The sequence below is a fragment of the Melospiza georgiana genome, chromosome 5, assembly GCF_028018845.1.
Source record: "Melospiza georgiana isolate bMelGeo1 chromosome 5, bMelGeo1.pri, whole genome shotgun sequence".
NCBI lineage: Eukaryota > Metazoa > Chordata > Aves > Passeriformes > Passerellidae > Melospiza > Melospiza georgiana.
The window spans coordinates 33,069,380-33,095,054 of NC_080434.1; the positions used below are offsets into that span (position 1 = coordinate 33,069,380).

Consider the following 25,675-nt stretch of genomic DNA (forward strand, 5'->3'; position numbering starts at 1 on the left):
TACAGCATCACCTTTCCTTGGGAGGCTGATGTGGGGAATTCCAGACCCTGACAAGCTGCTTTCTGTCACTTCATGTGGCACAGGGGGGGTTTAAGACACTAACACTTTGTTACCTCTGACCCTCCTAGCAGTCCAGTGACTCCAAGGACAGCAAAAGAGTATTCCTGCCTGTGGGAGATAAGCAACACAGCACCACGCTGCTGGCCAGCTCACCCAGGACCCCACCACAAACTCATCCCTCCACAGATCTGGGACCTTCCACAGTGTACAGCCCTGGCCTCAGCCCCTCTCAGCATCCCATGCACTGCACACAGCACAGGCAGAGAGGGGGGGGCAGCTCCTGCTCCTTTGAGACAGCCCCTAATGAATGCCTCCCTCGCTCTAAGCAAGCTCATTAACTGAGCTCAGGAGCATCTCACTGATTAAAACAACGTGTGTGCCACACCGACGGGCCAGGAGTCAACAATTCCTGACACTATATTCTCCAGAGAGGTGAAGAAACTCTCCAGAGACACAGCACAATAATTACATTTAAACCAACCCAAACAAACAACAAACTAATAGTAAACAAAGGCTTCTGGGACGGATACAGGATCAGAAATCACAGTGGTCATTATGAACAGTAAAAATTATCCTGAAATGTTCCCATCCCTTCTCATCACATTTGCAGGAACCTGAAACACAGCACCAGGAGCTTTTATCCCAGAGCTTCTGACCACGAACTTCATTGGAAAGGGAGGAAATATAAAGGAAGAAAAAATGGCAAGGAAGCATCTCCCAATTGAGGCTGTGTTTTGAGACCAAATTTATTTTATATTATTATAAGGAATGTCCAAGTTCTCAGTGTTCATCAGCTCCCAGCACAAACAAACTCAATAATAAATCAGCATCAGGAGCTGGGAATAAAAAGGAGCAGGAATAAAAAACTCTGGACTCTCCAGAGCTGGGATTTCTTTACAACATATGTGGGTATAGATTCAAAGTAGCTGTATCTGCTGTGTGTTACTACCACGTCCAGCAACACCAGCACAGCCAAAGCTGTTTGGACAAATTAGACAAATCACATGCCACAAAGGGAGATCCCCAGCTCCAATTCTTCCTGCTGTTATTTAAGACCCCATTTAACTGCTATTTTTTCCAGATTACATCACTTGTTTGCTTTGTTTATTGGATTCCAAGCTGACTGTTCCCTGGGATATAATGACCCTTCTCCCCAGAGGAGGAGGCTTTGTGCCTTTCTCTCCCCTTGCCAGCAGCCTCTCCTTCTCCTGGGGAGGTCAACATAGCCACACAAACTCAGAGCAGCTCCAAACAAATCTTCTCCTAATGGTCTCCACATAGCCACACAAACACAGAGCAGCTCCAAATAAACATGTGGAGTACAAAGTTTTGGCTGCTGAGACCCCTGTGGAGGACTTCTGGCCCATGACATTCACCCTTATGGTGCTTGCTAACAAAGGATCATTTCCTGATCCAGGCCCAATTCCCATTCCTGTCTCTCTGGCAAAGGTGACCTGAGCCTGTCCATGGCTGTGCTCAGCCAAGGACTCGTGAGGGAAGTACAGCAGGCAGTCCAAACCCCTCCACGCCATTACCTATGAATCAGCTCCATAGCCATCTGGCAAGGGGAATACCCTGGAATTCAGACTTCAGTCACTTGTCATGGTCACCACAGAACACTTCTGTGCCACCACTGCCATAAGCTGTGCCCCCCTGGGAGGAGCAGTGCACTCCTCTGGGATCAGCAAGGCTCCCTGACACAGGGAATCAGACAGAAGCAGTGCCAGAGACCTGTCCAGCTCACCCCAGAGAGATGAAGCTGGCAGACTATTTCTGAGGATAATTTATACAAAAATTACAATATTTAAGGCCCTTTAACAGGCAAAGGATACTTCAAGAGACAAAAAAAAAAAAGTGCCAGCAGTCATCCTAGACTGCCCTTGGAAGGGGAGAATGGCCTGACCTACCTGCTTCATCCCAGATGAAGGAAAGAAGGCAAACAGAATGAAACAGAGCGATAACAGGAGCAGCCAGAGCAGCACACTCCCCACAGAAGGCACCCACGCTCTCCCCACTGTTAGGTTAACGCACCAGCAAGCATTAGAGCCTGGCTGTGGCACTGCCTGTCCCCCCTGCCCTGCTGGCCCAGCCCCCCTGGCGCTGCCCACACTTACTGAGCCATCCCACGCTGGGGCTGCGCGGCACTCCCAGCTCATCGTCCAGCGTGCGCGTGGCCAGGCAGGGCACCGAGCTCTCCAGCGGGCTGCGAGCTGGTGCCGGCCACGCGGGACACGGCAGCAAGGAGCAGCAAGAGGGCAAAGGGGAAAAGTTAAAAGAAAAGAACAGAAAAGAAAATTATGGCAGAAAGAAAGGCTCAAGCAGTGGTACAGCAAAGCCAGGCAGGACAGAAGGTTGGAGCTGCACAGTGCGGTCACTGAAGCCCACTCATTTAGATCCTGACTTCTCCTCCGCAGCTCCACCTTGCAGCCTTCACTCGGCAGGGCTGGACACAGCTTTCCATCCCTGGTGTCTCAAATTCAGGCATCTTTGAAGCAGATCTCATGGAGGTGAGTGGGCAGCTGCAGTGCTGGTGGCACTGAACAGTTTCAGGATGCAGCACCATCAATAACAATAGGTTTTTGAAAATAAAGATCAGGTCATGTCCCAGGAGCCAACTTTGAGCATCCTGCTCCCATCTGTACACGCTCAGGCACACCAACCCAGACTTGGAAATGCTCACCTTAGTCTGCCATGCTTCCAATGATGCCAGCATACACATTGATAGGGATTTTCCAAGCATTCTCAGACACCACCTCATTTCTGGTATTGTTCAGCTGATGCCACTGTTCAGCTACAAAGGCACTGAGGTCCCAGTTCATGTGAAAAGCACTGAACTGATTAATACTGAACCAGAGGAGCCATGGCTGCCTCATCCCTGAAAGTGTCCAAGTGACAGGGCTTGGAGTAACCTGGGCAAGTGGAAGGTGTCCCTTCCAGTGGCAGGGGGCTGGAACAAGATGGTCTTTCAGCTCCCTTCCAACCCAAAGTCCTCTAGGATTCTAAAGTGGGATAAAACCTCTCTCCCTGCCCCAGCCAGGTATCCTCCAGTCTGTGCCTCAGCTGACAGCCTGCTATTCCCACTCAACTGTTTCCAAACCATGCTGCCAGCACTGTGTGAACAAACAGTGCTCAGGAGGTGTTTAAGCAGCACCCACGCAGTGATGGGACCATGCCATTATTTATGGTGGTTAAACACACACACTTAAACACATCACAGTTTTCTACAGTCTCTGCCAGCTTGGGTTTAGCAGCATTTCATCATTTCTCACTTGCCAAAGGCTCCCACAGGTGTTAAATTATACAAAACGCTGGCAGGCACAAAGCTCTGAAAGAAAAATCTCAAAATGGAAAGCAAATGTCATCACAGAAGGCTGGTAAATATATTGCTCAGTCCTCCAGTCAGGCACCTGCAGAAGGGATGGGCACCACAGATCCCATGTTATAGCATGGCAAAGCTCAAGGTGTGCCAGCTGGAGAGCTGCTAGCCCAGGTATCATGTACTGCTCCAGGGGTGTAGGACAAGGGCTGTGCCAGGAAGGAATACAAACAACTCTTCAAAAGCCACTCAACAAAATGAGACACACACAAAAGCCTGGCAAAAACCCCTGCAGGAGTCTCATCAATATGTAACATGGAAATATCCTTGCTGAACACTTCATACAGTTCACCCTTCTACCAATGGAAGCAAGCAAAAGGGCTGTGTCTTCACAAGGTAACATGGAGGAATTGCTTAGTCCAGCTTTGTACACCCAGAATTTTGGCAATCATCTTTTTCCCAGACAACAGACAGCAATGGAGTGCTGTGATTTATCCTCTTCCATCCATGGCACACAGGGAATTACCCTCTTTGCCCAATTCCTTTCCCAGAGCAAAGGGATTCCTGATAAAACATCCTGCCAGAGCAGGTGTCAGAGCACACCTTGGCCATGTCTCTGCCCATTTGATCACTACCTTGCCTTCAAACAGAGCAGTGACATCAAAGAGGGGGGCTGAGGATGACCCATCCAGGCACCACAGAGCCACCCCCATCCCTAGGGAGGGTTGGGAAAGGATAGAGATGCTCCAGGATCAGTTATGGCAGGGAGATGGGCAGAGACATCTCTCTTTCTTAGGTTCCTGAATTTCTAGAGGCATCTGGGATAACTGCATGGGGCTCATTCATCTCAGAAGTCAAAAGTAAGAATATTTTGGAGGCCCTAAGACTTCCGTTAATTAAGCACTCTGAACCAAATGAGATAGAGGCACCACAGGATTTTTTTGAGCCGTGGCACAGGGTGTATTTCCAAATTTCAGATCTAACAAACAGATCCCACCCCAGGAAATGTTCAAGGGCAGGTTGGCTGGCTGCAGAGGGTGTTCCTGCTGAGCCAGTGAAGCAGGGGGCAGCTGCACCAGGCTGTAAAGCTGTTGTGCAGAGGGCAGGCGGATGCTCAGACCTATTGGATGGAAGTGTCACTGACACTGAGATGAAAACAAACACCTACCTGGAAAGAAACTCAAGGGGAATTTAGGAGTGCCTGGGGCTGGTGGCACAGTCATTAGGGTGATTAGCTATGCTAAGAGACAGCTGCATTCCTGTTGGCCTCATAAAATTTTTATCTGTCTAAAGGACACATGAGACACTCACTGAATCCAAGGTATAACCTGATCAAATACATTCTGTAGTTACTTCTCCATTAAAGTGTAAATAATAAATAACAGTAACGACTACACATCAGGTTTTTCCCCCATATGTCAGTCTTGCCCTCCTGAAGTCTCAATGCATTTGTACTGTCATGGAACAGAGTGTGTTACACATCCTCAGAGCACATCAATATCCCAGGAGGAAGAACAGAGACAGAACACCATAACACGAGTGCCTGAAGACCAGACCAGAAAAGAATTCCTGGAGAATCAGTCCAACTGAGCCAGGACCTGCACAGCCCATTCAAACAAGAACAAGAAATGAATGATATTGAAATCACTTAAAATCCAAGCAAAGAAGGCCTTTAGCCATGAAAAATGAGCAGGGGCTGAGTGAGACTGTGAGGAATGTCCTTTGTCAGCATCACTCTTCCTGGGATAAGCTCTGCCTACGTGCAGGAAAAGGGGTTTGCAGCCGAGAACTGAGGGCATCCCCTACAAGAGGTGACTGAAACACTTGAGCACCAAGGCATGTCTGTCTGGGGTTCAGCCTCCCACACACTGTGGCCACAGGCCAGGGTTCTGCTCCCCACAGCAAACCTGACCATCACAGGTCCAGAAAGGACTTGGGTCATGGAGGTGGTACCAGAAAGCAGCTGCCTTCCATCCAAACCATGGGGAGCATACCTTGGGAAGGCATCCAGAAGGCCAGGCTGGCTGGGGCTTGTAGCAATGTGCTCCAGCAGAAGGAGTCCCTGCCCATGGCTCCTCCAGCTTTAGCACTCATCTGGCCATGCTGTCCCTAAAGCTGTCATTTCCTCCCAGTGCTCTCCCCAGAGCCCAGTCCCTCTCTGCTCCATTGGCCTCCTGCAGGGATGCTCACAGTGAAAACTCCTTTGGTTCACGTTACTGCACCTTGCCTTACTCCCTCACTCACCACCTTATCAAGGCACAGACATGACAGGAGGTATTACCCAGAGCAAGGAACAGTCTCCACACACATACACACTCCTGCTGCAAAACCAAAGGATGATCCAAGGTAGGAAATATTAATGAAGTGTGAGAATAGGTTAGGGAGGAATGTTAGGGTGAGTTTTAGAAGCCAAACACAGCAAGCTAAGAGGCCTTTGGTAGTGCAAGAAGAAAATAATTTTCTTCATTTGCTCTTATTTCTGGGTATTTTAAAATGGCAACTTTTAACCCAATTTCCAGACTGTCACAGGAGACAGTCGAGAGAACTCCAAGGCATGACAAGAGGCATAAAACTCCTCTTCTCTTTACTACCATGAGCAAGAAGATCCCAAATCTCCACCCAGGGGCAAGCACTGAGTCAGTGTCCAGGCCTCCATAGCTGTCTGCATACACACACACACACATTTAGGGACACCACTACCAACATGGCACTACCTATTACACCTTTTTTAGAGAGAACAGGACACATATTCACAGCACACACCACAAAATTATTTTAGGAGGAATAAAGCAGGATGGAAATCAGCTTTACCCCACTGGACAATGATTTTATTGCAATAAAATGCAAGCTAGGTGTTACTGCCAGGTCATTTTTGATTCACAGTGCTACTGACACTGTTACAGACACAGAATGTGCATGGAAGCTTTGTCTCTGCCCAAATAATTCAGATGACCAGCCTTTTAAGGTTCAGGCCCCACCAAAGTTTTTGGCAAATCTCTCTTTCCTATCGTTGCTCCTAAACCACCTCCTAGACGCCAGCTGTGAGAGCACCCCCTGCCTTCCAGCCTGCCCCTGGATCCCTGCCAGTCCAGTGAAGGTGTGCTTAGAGTGCTGTGCCAGGGCCAAGCAGCTGCAGAGCCCCCACTGATGCGCCATCAGCACGGCCTTGCTGCTCCTGGGGTTAGGAAGCGGGGTCAGGGCCACGCAGTTAGTTCTGGGCGGGTGGGCTGCTGTGACAGAGAAGGCAGCCTCTGCATTACCATTATCGGGGTTGGAAAACATCCTACTTGCACTGGAGACGGTCTTTCCAATGTCAGCCAGCGAGCGCAGGTTGGATTTCTTGGTCTGGTGCCGGTGCTTCCTGAGCAGCGTGTAGGTAACCTTGTCCTTCAGGTCGGGTTTCAGCAGCCCCGTCTCGATCTGATTGTCAACGATCATCTCTGTGGCCACACGGGAAGGGGGAGGGAGGGGAGAGCAAAATTAACCACAGAGCTCAAAACCACTTCCAGGGAGAGCAGAGAGAGAGGGCTTGGAGGCATTTTCACCCTGCCTTTTTGAAGGCTTTCTCACCATCTCAAAGCCAGCTTTTGTTTCTATGAAAATCTCTTTTAGACATTCCTCTTGAAACAGGACATAATCCTGTCCTGTTGAGCCAGCATGAGCCACTAACACACAGCTATTGCACTGAGATTCCCTTCTGCTATTTCCTACATGCCATGGAGTCTATTTCAAAGACCAGGGTAAGCCAATTCTTAGCTCAGAAATGGAATCCCCTCTCAGCCTGGACTTTCTTAGAGATACTACTACTCTATGGCAAGTTCCATGATGCCCCCATAAAGCACACAGAAAATCTTCTATCAGCTTCAACAAGGCCTGAGTTCACCTTGCAGGCCCCCAGTAAAACTTAATCTAAAGATAGGAAGAAATCCTGGAGATGAGCCACTAATTAAATCATTCACTTGCAGGACTGAAGTGATGGCAACTACAAGCGGCAGAACTTGCTCCAGTTACCACAGGATGTATTATATGGCTTTACTTTTCATGGAGTCACCAGGAGAAAAGGCCCCCAGCACCCTCAATCCCTGCTCACTTCCCATCAATTCCCTCCTTTCTCCTCCCTTATCCAGAGGAAAAAGGCAGAAAGGTGGCCAGACTTATGAAGAATGTCCCCTGTGAAGTAAGTCTGGCATGAAGTTGTTCCCTTGGTAACTTGAGTTCACACGCTGTCCCCTGAGGGCAAGTGGCAGCTCATATTTGTCTGCTGGTAACTTTTATTTGTGCTAATAATAAAAGTTATGGCAAGGGGGAGGCAGGACACGCATCACATTTGCTAACTCAGTGAGTCAGAAAGTCATCCTCTACGTGCTGCTCAGAATTAAAGCCTCTTCAATTCCCCAAGGAAGTACCTAGCTCTTCCTCTCAAATTAAGACAGGGTGGGCAGAAGCACGTAGGTACCCTTACACAACATGCCTGGCAAAAGGCTGACCTTTGCTAAGTGTTACTTTAATACAAGCTTTTCTGGCTCGTGGTTTTGGTTAGTGAATTTTGGAGTATTTCCTTCAGAACCTACATTCAAGGTTTATCCTTCTCTATCTGGCACTTCCCTTCCCTGTTGCAGATAAAACACAAACAACAGAGAGAGATTTTCTTTGGAGTTTTCCTTTCCTGTGTGTCACTACCAGACACAAGCCAAGTGATCATGATTAAATCATCCTGGAAATCCAGTCCTGTATATCCCTACCTGTCTGATTAAGGGTCTGGACCAGCAAAAACACCCCGCTCAGGACAGTGTCACAGTGTCACAGCAACAGCAACCACCAATGTGTAATTTAATCTCCTAGGAATTAGATTTAATTTGGGGGTTGAAGAAGGAGATTGAAGGTGACATCTCGAAGGGACTTCAAAAGAAAATTTAATGTTTGAGGGTTTAAGGTTTTGGACCATGAACACCAGCTTCTGAAGCAGGTTAACATTCAGCAGAAAACTTGAGAACTTCTTGGGAGGTTTATTTTGTTAAAACTTTGCAAAACTGTGCATTTGGATACACAGACACAAAGGCAAAGGAAGATACATGTCGCCATAAGCACATGCAAAACTAAGTTCAAAACTCTGTATTTAACACCAGAAACACCTGTAATTCCAAGTCTGACGATCCAGTGTATGGGAGAATTCAATGCCATGATAATTTTGACCTTACTTCCTGAGATGATCATTCAAAGCACTGATATTTGGCAGAGAAAGTACTTAATTTTTCTCTTTTAGATCCCCTCGTGTAATGGCTCTTAAACTCAGCATTTTGGTTAAATGTCCTTCCACTGGATGGCTCACTTGGAAAATTTATTTTCCCTAAGTTCTCACACACCATGGGCAACATGATCTGGCTCTCAGCATGTCACCAAGCGTCACCCTGGGCCACAGCTGATTTGACCATACAAAACCTGCCCTCCCACTCTGCAGAGCAGAGCACCAGCTGGTGCTGGAGTGCTCTCCCCTCTCCCTTGTTGGGGATGGGGAATATCCCATCCTAAACACAGCCCCATATGCCCTTAGTGGGCATCTGAACACCTCAGCCAAGAGCAGCTCCTAGCCCGAGTTGTTCTGCATAAACAGTACCTGATGGGTGTCTCTGCTCCAGACACATGGCCCTTCCATGTTCACCTTTTCCATAGTGGACATAAATTAAATGGATGTCTTTTTCCTGCACTGAGAAGGACTCTTTTAATCTATCTGTTATCTCTTTCCAGGTACTTTCTAGTTTTTCCCTCTTATTCCTTTTTCTTTCATTTTTTTCTCTTTTATGGGAAAAGCAGCGCTTTTTCATTAAAACCACCCATAAAGCCAGACCAGAGTTAATAAAAATTTGTGGGGAAGTGGTGAGAGAAAGAACCAAGGCAGGTGTACTTACCCACCACCTGTGGGAGGGAAGAAGCCTCCATATCCAGCATGATGGAGCCCTTCTCTATGCACGTCCTCAGCTCGAACAAGCTGTGCAGGGACAAGGTGGCCACGTGCGGTTTGCTCCATCGCTCCCCACCTTGCTCTACCTTCTCCTCAAACTTGATCCACCTGCAACAGGGCAGAGCAATGACATGGGGTTAAGGCTGTTGCTTCCTTGCAGGGAAATAAATCAGCATTTCTGGAAATAAGGCAACTTGTCCTTCATTATCTGGGCAGTTCTGGTTTAATGGTTGGACTCTATCGTCCTGGAGGGCTGTTCCAAATGGAATGATTCTGTGATTCAATTTCAGGCAATAAAATATGGAATTAGCCACTGCCAAGATGGAGGCAGCATGGAATACTGCTGTCCCATGCCCACAGGCTGACAAAGATGGGAAGAGAAGAGCACAAGCTAGTCATGTCTGAAGGTGCTTTTAGAGAACAAATGAGCCACCAAAGGAGAAGGCACAAATTAAGGAGCTCATTCTTTCCCTCCAGCTGCTGTTTAATGATTTAACCAAGCAGGTTTGAAAAACCCAGAAAACTTATCTCTAATGGAAGGTGAGAGCAAAGGGTGAATCCTGGTTGTGCAAAACACTCTTTATACCCCTAAAACTACATCCCAAGAGCAGAGAAGCAGGAGGCTCCCTGTCCCTGGCAGGCAGCCCATTCCCAGTTCCTCCTGTAGCCTTGACCCTGCCCTTGGCCCTGCTGTGCCCAGCCCAACAGCGTGCAGGGATGGGCAGTGGGGATGGAGCACAGGGCTCCTGTGGGCCTGGGGGATCTCAGCTGGCCCATACCTTCTTCCTCACCACAGCACCCAGCAACAGCTCTGCTGTAAACTGGGGGTGCAGGAAAACGTGGTCCAGTATGCCCTAATGGCAAAGCAGAAATGCTTTTTAATCCCCTCTTGAGACACCATTTTAATATATGTGGAAAATGAAAATTCCAGTGACTAATAATATTAAGATTATTAAGAAAAGGTAAGGAATAAGGTAAGGAAGCTCATAAATTTGTTCAAAAGAATATTATTAACAGCAAGGGAAATTATCTTTAATCCTGAAAAATGTATTACTTGAGGATTAATCAATTATGCTTCACAACTGCAATAATCTCTTTCTGAGACTTTGTTTTTTTAAAGCTGCTTTTTAACTCAAGATAAAAGACTGATTTTCATCTCCAATTAATAAGGTCCTTTTAGTTCACAAAAAATAAGTGTTTCCTAGGACACCTGAGCGATGTGGGTGGATGCAAGTCTGTGCACTTGAGGGGCTTTGTGTGGAGCCACATTTACCCTGTAACAGCAGGAAGGCTGCAAATTACCAGTGTTTGTCCTTCCAGGGAAAGTGATTACTCACAACTATCAATATTTGGTTTCTGTTTACTTTTCTCACTGCAACCCACAGTCCCAACACAATACACCAAACATTAACTTGCAAACCTGGGTGAACAAATGCCTGCTGGATTCACACCACCAGAGAGTGGTGTGGGTTGGGAGGGACCTCACAGATCCCCTAGTTCCAAACTGCTGCCATGGGCAGGGGCACCTTCACTAAGCAGGGAATGCCTGCATTCCAGAGGTGGTCACAGGATACCGAGTGAGGCACAAAAAGGAGAAGACCTGCAGCAGCTGGAGAGCCCCAGCCTGTTGTGAGGAGCACTGAAGTATCTTTGGGGACCAAGACATGCCCAGCATAGCGTGGGGATATTCTCTCTAAAAGGCAGAGAGATGGCAGGAAGGTGATGGGATTACAGAGAAAAGGAATGACAGTGCTAGACTGTGGGATGGTGGATATGGGTTTTTTGAACTTCTGTTATAATCATTTTGGTTCTATAAGCTGTGCCAGGAATTACATTTCTATCCTTCACAATTTTACACCTGATAATATCACCACAGCTTTCACGGGCTGCTGGGAGCGAGGTGCAGCAGACAGAAGGAATGTGTAGGTGTCAGAACAGAGCAGGAAGGAGATGAGGAAGGTAATTTGATTGTTTGCTCTCTCAAATATGAGTGCAGCCTTTAGCCCTGCAACAGCCTGAAGCCAGCATTGCTTTCCCCAGCTGGGAGCTGTGCAGTTCTACACTGGGCCAGGGGAAGCATAGACCCTACAAGGTCTCTTCTGTCCTCTCCTCTCTCCTCTACCCACACAGCCCTGCACTTGCTCCTGTGACCAGTAGCTGCTCCTGCAACTTCCCAGCTGTGGGAGCTGTTCTGTAGCAGCAGATATGAAACAACCCCAAAACAGCTGGCAGACCCTGTGCCCACTGAAGCACAGCACCAGCCAGCTCTGGATGCACTGGGAGATGCTCAGGTGCTCTCAGGAGGATCTATGGTACAAGATTAAGTAATTTCAGCAATGTACTGAAAAATCCCGAGCAATCAGACACTTTGTAAGATCACTATCCACAAAGGCAGGAGGTTGGGTGAATTTAGAAACTTAACAGCACTTCAACAGGGTGCTTTGTTACATTCTGTGTCATTTATACAAAGAATCATGGATCCATTCAGGTTGGCAAAGTCCTCTACGATCATCCAATCCAAACATTAATCCAGCAAAGCCAAGGCCACCACCAACCCATGTGCCTAAGCATCACATCCACACATTTGTTAAACCCCACAGGAGATGAGGACTCCACCACTATCCTGCACAGACAACCCTATGGGTGAAGAAATTTTTCCTAATATCCAACCTAAACCTCCCCTGGCACACCTTGAGGCTGTTTCCTCTTGTCCTGTGGTTTGCTACTTGGGAGAAGAACCCTGCAGAGAACCACCCACACAGCTCCATGCTGCACTCCTACCAAAGATGTGTAACAACAGCTACATCAGGAAGTGCTGAATTCATGGTAAGAGGAAAGGAGAGCAATAAAGGGAGAAAAAGGATGAGCAACAAGTCAGAAGTTAGAGAGTAAAAGGTGAAAAGTCATTAAGTAAGTTTCCCAAGCAACTGAGAAGCAAAAATAAATTAAGATAAGAGGTAAAGGGGTAGGTGGTGGAGCAGCTCATTAAATCACAGGTAAAGAAGATTAGGGTGACCAAACAGGGGCTAACTTTAAACAGACAGTACCCTTAAGAGGGGAAGGTGGGGAAAGAGCTTAGCCCAGCCACCATAAAGAAAAGGAAAAAAAACCCCAGGCTCAGTGAGGGCAATTGGGAATAGGCCAGTGGTGTTCAGATATAAACTACATGTAACTTGTAGCAGCCAGACCCCAAAAACATCCCAGCTTTTTTCTCATGGCTTTTTGACCAAACTAACAGCAGCACCGAAGAACCCAACCAAGGAACTCAAAGCAAAGCAACCCCATGCAGCACTTAACATGCACCTTGAATAATTTCTTCACAAGAAAACAACTTTAAGCTTTTTTTCCTATTTAAAATTAATTCCATCAGTAATTCAGGAGGACAGGGACAGCCTGTCCCTGTGAGGTGGGACCAGGCTCAAAAGCCACTTTGGGGCAATAGTACTGAAGCGCTTTTGACTCAGCCAAATTAGAATTGGCAACTTCTGCCAATTCCGGCTGAGATGTGTCCCCCTTTGCAAAGCACTACTGAGCCCATACTTTTCTCTCCACAGGCAAACTATTGCAATCCATCTGGCACTCTCTTGTTCCCCTGGCTTTTCTTTTGGAATACCTAAACAAACCCTAAAATTCTCTCATTTACCAAAGAATGGCAATTTGAACTTCGCAGGCTCCTTTCTGCAGCTTCCCCATGCGATCCTGCAGCACAGCTATTCCCCAGTGGAATGCTAAACCAGGAATCTCCCGTGGAAAGCACTGCTGGCTGCCCTTCCCTTTGGGGGTAAAGGAAAACCAACCCACCTTGCAGTCTCCTTCCACTCCATCTCCTGTCCATCGACAGCCAGAAGCTCGTCCAGCTCGGTGAAGAGCTGCGGGGGCGCGGGGCTGTCATCTTCCTCTCCGAGGATGAAGCGGATGCGCTCGGCGGCGGGGGAGACTGCAGAGGTGAAAATACTGCGGTTAACGGCCTGTGAGATGACCAGGGATGTGCGGCTCCTCTCCTTGCCCTGCTCCCCAAGGCCGTTCAGCTGCTTCTCCAGGCTGCCTCTGCCATCTGACATCCTCGGCGCTGCGGACACGGGCTGGGAGCGAGGTTGCCTCTATCTCCCTCTCTCCCCTTCCTTGCCTCTCACTGAACTTCTTACAAGTTCAAGCTGGGAGTAAAGTTCAGGAAAACTTGTCTCTTCCTACAGACCTTGACTATGTTACAGCAATTTGCAGTCCTTGTGAAAAAAAAAGCACTATGGTGCTCTGTGGCGCTGCCCGAGGACCGGCCGCTCTCTGAGCAGCCTGGATCCTTCACCCCCTTTTTTATATGACCTAAAACCAGTTCCAGCCAAACCAATTGGGGGCTTGCTGGCACAGCATCCCACTGCTGGCTTTCCCCTCCCTCCCTGCCAGCCAGGTTTGGGCTGCCATTGGCTTGCAAGGGAGGCTGGAACCTCCCCAGCCCACCACTGGAAAACACAGGAATACTTAACAGAAGGATTGTCCTCCTCTATACATGAAGAATGCAACCCCATGCATTTAGTCAGGCACCAATGCACTGAAAAAAACCAACTGGTCTGAGTTGGAAAAGGCTGCCTGTTTAGGCAAAAGAGCTACTATGTTCAAACACACAGCACAAGCAAAGCCTGTTTGTTTTATAAGCTCAAGAAAAAGGACAGAAACCCTTTCTTGGCTAAGGGTTCAAAATTCAAACCTGAGAACATCACTGTACCCATCATCCCAAGGCCCAAGGGCATCTCCTAAAGGTAAGAAGTGGAGCCCACACCACCAGAGTCACCTTGCTGGAGGCCTCCTTGGGGTCTACAGCCTGTTTCTCAGCATATCACCTTAAAATAAAGGTGTGACCATGTGAAATTTTAAGACAGACATCCTTTCTGCTGGATGTTTATCAGCATTAGAGATACACAGCAGACTATGAACTTTGAACAGTTCCACTAAAAACTCCTTTCTTTTCAAAAGATCAGCTGGCTCTCTCTTGCAAAATAATTAATTACATCAGGTGTCCAACCACATTGATTTTTCCAGGGTAAACAGACTCTCAATTTGCAATTGGGAAAAAAGAAACCAGTAAAAAACATGCCCTTTACTCCTTTTTCTTTTCCTTAAATAAACTTTGATAGCTTTCTTCCTAAGTTACTCAGAGTGATGATGCTTCAGTGATATAGATTTCCTTTTGACTGAAAGTATATCAGTAATCATAAATGCCCTTGGAATCTCCTGGGAGCCAAGGACCTTGCCCTGCTGCTACAGCAGCCTCCCCATCATGAGGCATTCAGCTTCCTGCAGGCTTCAGGAGAGCTGGGGAGAGACTTCTGACAAGGGCCTGGAGTGACAGAAAAAGGGGGAAGGGCTTCCCACTGACACAGGACAGGCTTAGATGGGATATTGGGAAGAAATTCTTGCCTGCGAGGGTGGTGAGGCCCTGGCTCATGTTGCCCAGAGAAGCTGTGGCTGCCCCATCCCTGGAAGTGTCCAAGACCAGGTTGAACAGGGGTCGGGGCAACCTGGGGTAGTGGAAGTTGTCCCTGCCCATGGCAGGGGGCTGGAGATGCCACACACATGCATGTTCAATCGTCCTCTCCCTTCACCTACACTAATGAATCTCAATAGCCTTTCATATTTAAATGGAATTCAAATATCACAGCTAGAAAACAAATAAAATACATGCCCATCTTATTGCTTCAAAAAGCAAGATGGACCACAGAAGTGGCTGCTGCTTGGAAGAGGCTGTAAGAGAAGGGACTGCAAAGCTCCTTGAGCGTTGAAGGCATCCACTGGAGCCAATGGGAAAAGTCTCTCTTGAGTCACTCTGAAGTGGCTTCACTATATGAAGTGTTACCCTAATACTGCCAGCCATAACTCGATCACTTCACAATATTTTGCACACTGAACCTGGGTGCCCATCGTCAGTCACCCCCTCTCTCTTGGCTGCCTCCTCTCTGTGTTGCTGATTACCCATTACCTGCACTTAGGGCTGATGATAAGGTTCACAGCCCCATTAGGGCCCTTGCTGGGTCACAGGTCCCGATGCTGGCTTGACCACACGTTCCTGATTGCCATTCTGTGGGTTAATGGGCCGTTTATGGGCTGTTTATGTGCTCTCTTGAGCAAGGAGAACATATTTCCATTCTCATCTCCAGGCGAACACCGTGTGCTCGGCGTGGGCAGCTGGCTGAGCCCCGGACTTAGGGGCTGGGGAGTCATTAACCCGGGGGTGACCCCTCAGCCCCCTGCCTGCCCGACCTCTGAGCACCACCGGGCCAGCCTGGCCCGGCCTTGGCCACCACCTTTGCTTCCAGCCCGGCCATCCAGCTCGGGAGCTGCTCAAACCAGCATCCCTGACGCCAGGAGCAGCTCAATGCTGCTTTCCTTACTGTCTTCAAGAGAACAGCCTGATGGTCAGCAGACATTTGCAGCAGAAAAAAGGCTCATCCACAAATTTAGATGGCTGAGGTTATATATTAATTGCAGAGGGTTGAATGTTCCTACACAACATGGATACAGAGGCAATGCCATCCATGGGGGATGTCTCTCACTTGCCTCTCTTCCCTTTCCTGTTCCATTCAGTCTGTGAGGTAGCTTATAAAATGATAACTTGCACAAGAGCAAACACATCAGCAGTTTCTCCAAGTTCAGCTCAGGCCAGTTCTGAGCACAATACATACCCTTGGGTTCCCAAAGGCAAAAATCAATCTCCATCAAGAGAGAGGAATCTCAGGGAATTCGGAAATAGGGAGAGACATGTTCTCGCACAACGTCAAATGAGGCACGCCTGAGCTTCCCAGCCCTGCTCCAGCAATGGCTTTGGTGGCAGCCATCGCTCACTGCCTGGTGCAATGGCACAGCCACACACAGAAATGCCAGAGGGCTTGGTGGCACTGGCCCCCTATCCTAAAGTCACCTCCTGCTTTGGTGCTGAGGGCCTGGCTGGTGGTGGGTGGAAGGCAGCTACAGCCTGGCTCTCCGGGTGTACAGGGCTGCCTCAGGATGGAGAACAGGGGGTACCTGTGTTGATGCACAAGTTAAACAGCCTGTTCTCCACTCAGCCAACATGCTTTCCCTCCTGCTTTTCCAGCTGGCTGCTATCAGGGACACTTCTGAAGACATGAAAAACTTAGTTCCTTATCAGGAAAATGTTGTTGAACAGGTTTGTGTTTGAAATCAGGATTTCTTTGTGCTTGCTTCAAGAATCAGAACTATTAAATCAGAACTCTTCTTGTGTTTCTACTTTGGTACAGATTTTCAAAGGTATTTTAAAGCCTTAAAAGATAACATTAACTAAATTTAAGATAAACCAAAATTACCCTCTTCACACAGCTATAAAGGACTGAAAATTCACACAGATGAAGTAAGTCACTGGAGACAGATGGAAGAAAACCTTTTATTGTTTTAAATGGACAGAAGACAGCCACATTTCCTTCAGTAGGGTTTCCCTTTACAAGGAGAAGTTATGTTTTGAACATGTTAATGGCATGGCTAGCTGCATAACAAACCCATCCTATCTCCTCCCTGCAATCCTGTAGAAGTCTGACATTGACTCCAGTGAGAACAGGATTAAGCTGCAATACATTTTTCAAAGAGAGAGCCTTCTGAGATATTTTGTTGCCAGAACCACTTCTGATTTTCCTATCTGGCTGAAAATAAATGTAAAATAATTGCAGAGAGTTTTGCTGAGTGACTAGTTAGTAAAAACTTACTCCTATCTTGCCCTTCAATTCAACCCACACTTCTTGAAAAGACTATTCTCTCTGCCTGTTCCCACTTGCTTATGTCTTCAGTACTTTATTACACTGAGGACCTGCACCTCAGTCAACTGCTTCCTCAATCTGAGGCCTAAGGGACCATCAGATACAAAGGTGTCTGTTACTTCTAAGTGAGTTGGCAGCTACAGAAATCCCTGAGAGACCTGGTGCAAATCCCTCCCCAGAGCCTGTGGAAGCAGTACCAAGGAAAGTGGTTTGTCAAATGTGCATTCCAGGCAGGCTTATTAAAATAGGACATGATCACACTCTCCTTCCTTTCTGGGGCTGCCCTCCCTCTGCCAAAGCCCAGGTCAAAGCCATCCACAGTCAGAGCAGTGACACACTTGTGCAGACACCTGTTACAGACTTAAACTTGTTTCCTTTCCAGTTAAGCTAAGTTCCCTTCCAAAATTCTCTATTACCAAAACCAATTTTAATTGTGTGTCACTGTCAACACAAGACACCAGCTAAAGGCATGTGGGGAGGCTTTGGTGGCCCACAGTCCCACCAGCTTCCTTTAAAGACAAACCTGAATAGAATTCCACTTAAAACCAGGAGATGAGAAAACAATCACCTGGGACACCTACTTCTGGAAAGACTGCTCTGAGTTTTTGGGAGCACTGCTCCGAGGCTGCACCCTGGCCTTTCCCAGGGTCCCACAGAAGCAGCCCTGGGTGATCTGCTCCCCAGCTAATCACTCTAAGCAAGCGTGAGAATTTCTCCTTGCTTGTTTTGCGTCTCTGCTTGTGAAGGATCACTTTTTGACCCCACGCCGGGGCAGGCTGGCTGTGAGGCAGATTAGACTTTCCACAGGCAACACTTGGCAGCTGGGAATGCTCCCCACATACCTGAATCCCTCCCCAGGCCACTTCTTGCACAATTGTGGGGTGCAGAGAATGCTATTTGAGGTGCTTGCTCTATTTTGGAGCAAATCTACCCTATATTTTCAGTGTCCCTTACCAGACATAATGAACAGCACTGACTGTCTCTGGAATAATCAATTTTTTGCTGGACTTTTGGACTGCATGATAGTACATGTTTTGCTGTAAATTCCTCTGCAGCACGTGGCATATATTAAGTGTCTGATCTGCAAAAAATCTTCAGTGTTGGACAAATTCTTACTAATAGTGTGTTCTGTCAAGTGCCAGAAGAACAGCAGTATTTACATAATCCCTTGCTGGGCATTCCCAGCTCCCTTGGTCTTTGGTGCTCTGCCTACAGACACTTTGTTAAAACATTCCTTGGAGATGCAGGGAGAGAAAAAGAACCCTTCTTCCAAAAATGTTTCACATCAACTCGTCATTGGATGCAATATGGACAATCAGTCTGGGAAACTTCTAAATAAACCCAGCACCATCTCATGAAAATGTTGTGAGCCTTTTCCTAAAAGGCAGTTCCTATAAAAGAAGGCAGTCTGCCAATCCCATCCACATGGCTGTGACGGAGAGACCACCACATGCTATATCCCAAGTCCCATGATGAGCTTTTTCCAGCACTGCTCCACTCTAGGGAGACTCTGCCTTCAAAGACTGTTTTTCCCAGCTGCAGCCAAACCCAGTAATGTCTACACAACCTGCCAGAAGCACAGGCAGCTGCAGAATCCCAAGGAAATGGGAACAGATAGCCTCCCACAGACACACAATGAGCCATTTGAGCCAAACTAAGCATTTTACCTATTATCAATGTGAGGCTCTGCCTGCTCACATCAATGCCAGGCTCCCCTGATTCCAAGGGTGCTGAATTGGGCATACATGCACCATGCAATTCTCCATGGGTATGCCACAGCTAGATGCTAATCAACATGACTGGCTCCCAAATGGACAGAAAAACAGAAAATTTGTCTTTTTACACCACATTTAAAAATTTTTCTACGTTCTCAGAGTGCCATTCTTAATTGCATTAAAGGCAGCAATGCCTATGACACTTCCTTTTACAAACCAGCTACTCCACAATGACAAACCATACTGGTTATAAATCCTGATATAAAACATACCACAAGCAATTCACTGCAAAATATGGATAACAAAGGTATTTTTGGACCAGTCCTGGAGGTCAGCCATTGTACCTCCAGTTGTGTCAGACTGCTACAGCAGCACATTTTAAAGGAGCGATTCCCAAGCAGTTGCCAAGAAGACTTTAATAAAGAAAGAGCAGCACCTAGGGAAAGCCTGGCTTTCTCCAGAGCTCTGGAACATTTCCTGTTGTCACACAGACACAGGATGCTGTCTGGCATCACACCTCCATTGGATCTGAGCAACAGTCAAGTCCCCAGTGAAACAGCAGAGCAGTGGCTGCCACACAGAACTGAGTTCAAAAATCACTCCCTTCTTCTCATTATTTTCCTTCTTTGGCTTTTCTTGGTTTCCCTTTTCAAAGCAGTGTGGCTTTCACAGTCTCCTTCCTGGTGCTGTCCACCTCTCTGGGATTCTGCTGGGTCCTGCTCTGGTACCTTAAACACTGTAAGCACACCATGATCACACACAGCCCTTCCACACCTCCATCAGTATCACTGCACCATGTGCCCACAAAGCAACTGCTCATCATAAGCACAAGGGAAAACTCCTGCTCCTCTGGTGAACCAAAAAAAAAAAATCCTTTTCTTCTTCAGCACTGAAATGTTGCTCCCCAAAGATGGTTTTAAAGCAGTTCTGAGGAGCTGCAGTCCCTGTAAGCAGCATTGTTTCCTTGCACCAGCCACAAGCCCTCCTGCCAAACTCTAACTCAGTCTATCACTGCTCATTTACCTCGTTTAGGTAACAGGGAGGGTACAGGGACACTTCTAACGACACAGCCATAACAACTCTGGGCTCTCCTCTTGGGTTTAAGCTTCCACACAATGACAAGAGGAAACTTTCTCTCTGCCTCCCAACCAGCCCTCCGGCTGCAATAGCCAATTTTCTGCCTATTAAGCTCTTCTCACAAGCAGGGTTTCATCCCTGTCTATTTGTCTCGTTCAATCAATCTCCACAGCTGACTGTTTCAGCATTTCTGGAAGCCTCCTTCAGCAGGGGCTCAGCAGGACAGAGCTCACTCACAGAGGGAGGAAACTGCGCACGTGTGGGTGAGGATTTTCCATAGTTATTCCCACAGTTTCCGAGCACACCGAGCCCTTTGCCCCGTGTCTCCGGCTGCAGCAGAGCCCACCTCTGTTGCCAGGCAGTTTTTCAAGGAGTACTGAATGTTTCTGGCATCCACACTTTTTGCTTTCAGCTCTTTTCATTCTGTCCCCTCTGTTTTCCATGTTGCCAAACACCTCATCCATTCTGGGCACAGAGGGAGCCGTGCTTTATTATTCCTCACCATCCCTGGAGAGACCAACTGGTGCATGAGAGCTAAAGGCACAGGCTGGGGGGTTCTGCAGGTTGTTATTCCTTCCTCATCACCTGTCCTGCTCCAAACTCCACATAGGAGAGGGAAGCCACGGTGTAAATATGTATTTTATGGAATCCCACACTGGTTTAGGTTGGAAGGGACTTAAAGATCATCTTATTCCAACCTGCTGCCACAGGCAGGGACACCTTCCACTTAGCCCAGGTTGCCCCAAGCCCCATTCAACCTGGTCTTGGACACTTCCAGGGATGGGGCAGCCACAGCTTCTCTGGGCAACCTGAGCCAGGGCCTCACTGCCCTAACAGACAAGAACTTCTTCCTGATATCCCATCTAAACCTGTCCTGTGTCAATGGGGAGGCATCCCCCCTTGTCCTACACATACTCCACACTAAAAGCACTATCACAGAATTACAGAACTGTAGGACACCAGGTTGGAGAGACCTCAAGGATCATCTGCTCCAACTAGCTCAGAAGCCAGAGCTCAGGAGGCCACTTCACCTTGACTCACAGCAAGGTGAGGAAGGCGGCACCCTCCTCTGAGATGCTTTGGAAAAGGCTTCTTTATTTTCCCACCAGCTTCTGAACAGCTCTGCTCAGTGACAAACTGCCCTTTTGGCTCACAACAGTTCACAGCCGCTTATATAAAAAGCTGCAAAGCTAGCCTGAGAATCCAGAGGATGCTTCCATTGACCAGGAGAGCACCAGGATTTGGCCTGACAGGGTGCTTACAAAACCAGCTGGTTTCACATCTGGGTGCTGGTTTTCCTCACATTTCCCTGCTGCTGCAAAGAAGCTCCATCGGGTGGATCCACCCCTACAGACCTGCCTCTTTGGGTGCCTGCATTTACTCTGTATGTTAAATCCTGACCAACACCACTTTCCTCCCTTGGCATCCCTGGAGATGGTAGCACCATCCTGATGGAACTGTCCCACCAGTTAGCAGCGTGGCGAAGCAAAGCTCTGGGTAAATCACCTCTCTGAAGGCATTTTCTTTTTCTCTCTGGGTCGAGTCAAGGGAACTCGGAAAAGGGCTCTTGCAATGGCATTTGGGAGCAGAAAGACCCTATTGAGACAAAGCCACAATGAGCAGTTTCGGGCCAGCCTTTAAAAATTAACCACCATTAACTCCGGGCTTGGCAGGGCTCCAGGCTGCCAGCAGCACACTCCTTCCAAGCAGCTTCCCAGAAACTCCCAATTCAGCTCCTTCTCAAAAGCCTGCTGACATTTGGGCAGCTCTTGCTCTGCACTGGTTTCCCCTTGCAACAGCAAGTGAAGTTCAAGCTTCTGCCTCCTTTTAACTCTGAGCTTCACAGACTCACCCCCACCTCCTACACAAGCTCCAAACCTCCAGGGAACACGACTATGGTGGAAAAAAACAGTGGATTTGCTGGGGTCTCATCCATGCTGAAAGGTAGCTTTACAGCTTTAAGCAAATTTCTGTAATTCAGTCAAGGAAACATAAGTATAAAATATTTCCATTTTCAGGAAAGGAACATGACCAGGATCTACACTAGTAAAACTGTGTACAAGAAAAATAAAAGACCATTATCCAATGGATTTATCCAGGAAAATTAAGCATGGGTTGGCTTTCAGTAAGTGAATGCACTGTAACGAAGATCAATATACTCCAGAAAAGGCTACTGCCAAAACTGAAGAAGGAGGAAAGCAAGTTCAAACAAACCCAACTTGTTTTTTCACTGAAAAACGAGAAATCTGGTATCTAGAGACACATTTGGTGACTCCTTATGGAATGCAACACGAGCCACGCAGAGAGATACTTTTACCAAAACAACAAAGAGGCTCTAAAGCAGCAGTGAAGCACAAATACACAGAATAAGGAGGCAAAGCCACACTTCACTGCACCATTTAGGAACATCTGGGTCTGACACAAGCCCAGGTGAAAGGAAAACTACCAGAAATGAAAGATTCCACTAAACACTGGAGGATAAGTGCGTGAGGCATACAAGGAAAATGAATTATTTAAGACCATTAGCAGCAGGAGCTTGAGAAGCAGCGGGTGACCTGGACCACCTTGGAGTGAGACAGCCAATTAAAGGGATTAAAATGTACAGGAAAGCAAAGCAGCCTCTTCGTGTGAAACCCCAGCAAACAGGTGGCTGCACAGGCACTCAGCCTTTCCCAAAGGGTAATGTGGGACGAGGCAGGTGTCTGCAGAACAAAGAGGAGAGGATGGAAGTAAACCCAAGGAGTTCACAATGAGTGGCGAGGCCCTCTGTGCTCCCATCTCACCAGACCCGTCCAGAGCCAAGGTTTTAGTCAGGTCTGAAATGTTTCACACAGCCTGAATCTGAAGAAAACAATCATCAATCCCCAGAATTACCTGGCACTGCTATCCAACAGGATACCATCTACCATATTTTTACAATTTCTTTCTAGACTCCAGGCTGGGCCCTTTGGAGATTTTCCTTGCAGTTTCCAAAGGTGCACAAGGTGATGCCTTTATTTTTCTTACCCAACTAAAACCACATGGGATCTAAACTGCCCCAGCCTGCTGGGACTTACCCAGACCGGAGGGCTGCAGTTAAAAACAAATCCATTAGCAGAGTTCTCCAAAGTGCTCCTTAAGCAGTTTTTTTTTTCTTTCTTTTAAGCTCCTAAATGCAACTTTAGCAATTATTGGTTTATGTAATTGCCTAACATCTAATGTTTACAGCAACATTTTACAACTTATTTACGTGCAGTTCACTAAATGCTTTAGGGTTAATTGGTCTTTTGCTGTGCATTAAGCAGCTTGCTAATGATTAGACAGTTGGGAAGAAAACATACGTAGGAGGTCAGTTTGGGGATGGCTTGGACCAGGGGAATGGCTGGGGGGCATTTTTGCAGAAGTATTGACCTTCCTAATGGTCAGGTCCCAGCCTCACCCCCAAGTGGCAGAGATAGTGTCTTTTATAGGGTCACATCGTTCCCTTTGTGCTACCTGTGAGGAGGAGGAGGATACCACAGCAAAGGAGAGAGAGAAGATGCAATTCCTTGCACTTGGCAAGAATAATGTTGTACTGCCTGTTCTTAATGGGAGCCCCAGGAGACCCAAGTATTCCCTGTCCTGAGCATCCAAAGGTATGAGGATGCTTCCAGGAGTAGGAAAAGTTACAGTGTGCGTCCCTGGGGCCCTGTGTCACTGCACTGCCATCTAAGGACAGAGTGCTCCAGACATGATACCACAACTGAGAAAGCCAAGTTAATAACTTAATTACCAAACTGGCCCTGCTTTGAGCAGAGGTTGAGACCCGCTGATGGCACCTTCCAGCCTCATTGATTCCATTTTATTAGCAACCTTCCCAGATAGATGATCTCCACTCCAGCTACCTCATCTGCTGCCCAAACATGAACACTTTTGCCACGGCTTCAGGGAAAGTTCAGTAATGAAGAGAGACTGGAAACCCCACGCTGGGTTTAATGATCTGCTTGGCATCCTGGCCTGGAGAACGGGAATAGAAAGGAAAGTAACAAAACACCAACTCTGCATCAGAAGATACTGGCAGACTCTTTGGAAACAGCAAGGGCTGCACCAGCCCAACCAAGACCGAACAGGAAAACAGCAAAACAAAGTTGAACTGCTTCCTTTGCATTCAGGGAATCAACTGTGACCAACCCAACAGGTAGTCAAATTCTACTTTTTAAATCCTTCCCCAAGCACAAAAAACTGGCAGTGGGATCAAAAGCACTGAGCAGCCAGCTGGTCTTAAACATTGTCCAGGACTTAGGAAAAAAAATTAAGAAAAAAATAAGAGGGGAACAAATCAGCCAGGTACTACTGGTAATCTTTTAAACAACTTAGGATGGAAAGAGCAAAGCAGAATTGAGCAGTGTTTTCCAAACTATTCCATCAGAACAGCACTGCCTCCAATGTGAATCTCTTCACAAGCACTGATCTCCTTAAAGTCATTAATTGCCATCTTTATTTCTTTTTAACTGGTCCCACTGCATTTTAAATTGCCTTTTAAAAGTACAGCTGGAGCATATAAACATGATGTGTTGAAACATAGAACTGTTAAAATACAGGAAATAAATTTGAAAAGTTTGTGGTTTTACTGGTACTCAAATTTCATTACCCAGAAATAAGGAATGTACTAATTTTAAAACAAAAAATATTTGACTATTAAGAAAATCTCAGTGTCTGGCAAGTTCTGGCAGATGATTAATTATTGCAACTCAGCAAGGGGTGCTGCTGCTTTCCTTCTGACCCTGCACACTCTCCAGGTGGGCTGAAGAATAGCAACAGCACACATCACCTTTCCCCACTTTTATTGTCTTCCTGCTCCCACCCCTTCACAGCCTCCTGTTCCCCCTTCCCTGCTGGGATCAGGACTCTGGGGTTGCACTATAGCAAAATCTGTTTTGCTGATTCAGCTTAGTGCACGGCCACAAAATCAGCTAGATGGCCCTTAAACCTGTCAGATGGACATGATTTTTTTTACAAAGAGGGTGGAAAACCATTGGCACACAGCAGTGAGGGATGCCCCATCCCTGGAAACATTCAGGGCAGGTTGGATGGAGCTCTGAGCAATGCGGTCTAGAGGATGGTATCCCTGTCCATGGCAGGGGCTGGAACAAGATGACTCTGAAGGTTCCTTCCAACCCAAGCCATTCTGTGACCATTTTTATGATTCCATGAGATGGAATCATGAGATGGCTACAAAACCAGTTAGGTGGCCACAACAGCAAGAGGAGGGAGGAACAAAGGAGCTGGGGTGAGGTGGGAACCTCACCCAGGAGATCTGCCCTGACAAAAAGCTGAAGTTAGGGATAACCCCTCCATAGAGCTGCCCAGATTCCCAGCCCAGCAGCTGGGCCAGGCTCAGCTAAGGCCGAGGATATTCAAAGGGCCCTGTCACCGTGCCAAGCACGCAGCTCCTGTGACAAGGGTCGCTTTGTCTTGTGTCCCCTCCGCCTCCCAGCACATGGGAAACTTCAGAAATTCCCTTGCTGAGGAGAACAACTAAGCTGAGTAACTTGGAATTACAGGCTTTTAAGGTTAGTTTGCTGCTGGAGCCAAGACATATTTCCAGAGCTTCTCAGGACTGAAAACAACCTCCTACTTTTAATGACTTGCCTTTTATCTTTAATAAGGGATTAGGAGCTATTTTTCCAGCTAAAACCTTAAAATCCAGATAATCATAAAAGCAATCAGTAATACCCAATATATGTTAATTACTCATTTTCTTCTCGTCTCTGGTTGCCCTGCTGTCACTCAGGGCCATTAATGTGTCTATAACAAGGCTGCAAATCAAAAC

The 25,675-nt window shown here is 47.3% G+C and overlaps 1 protein-coding gene across 2 annotated transcripts in view; it reads right to left on the bottom strand.

The window, feature by feature from the left end:
• Positions 1-25,675, bottom strand: part of SLC4A4 (solute carrier family 4 member 4) — a 146,441-nt gene that overhangs the window by 39,621 nt on the left and 81,145 nt on the right. For both annotated transcript variants that reach the window (XM_058024753.1, XM_058024754.1), the window contains 4 exons: positions 13,137-13,272; positions 9,283-9,443; positions 6,664-6,816; positions 2,175-2,270 (listed from right to left, as the gene is read on the bottom strand). In XM_058024753.1, coding sequence (XP_057880736.1) covers positions 2,175-2,270; positions 6,664-6,816; positions 9,283-9,443; positions 13,137-13,272 — 546 coding nt within the window. The remainder of the gene's footprint in view (positions 1-2,174; positions 2,271-6,663; positions 6,817-9,282; positions 9,444-13,136; positions 13,273-25,675) is intronic.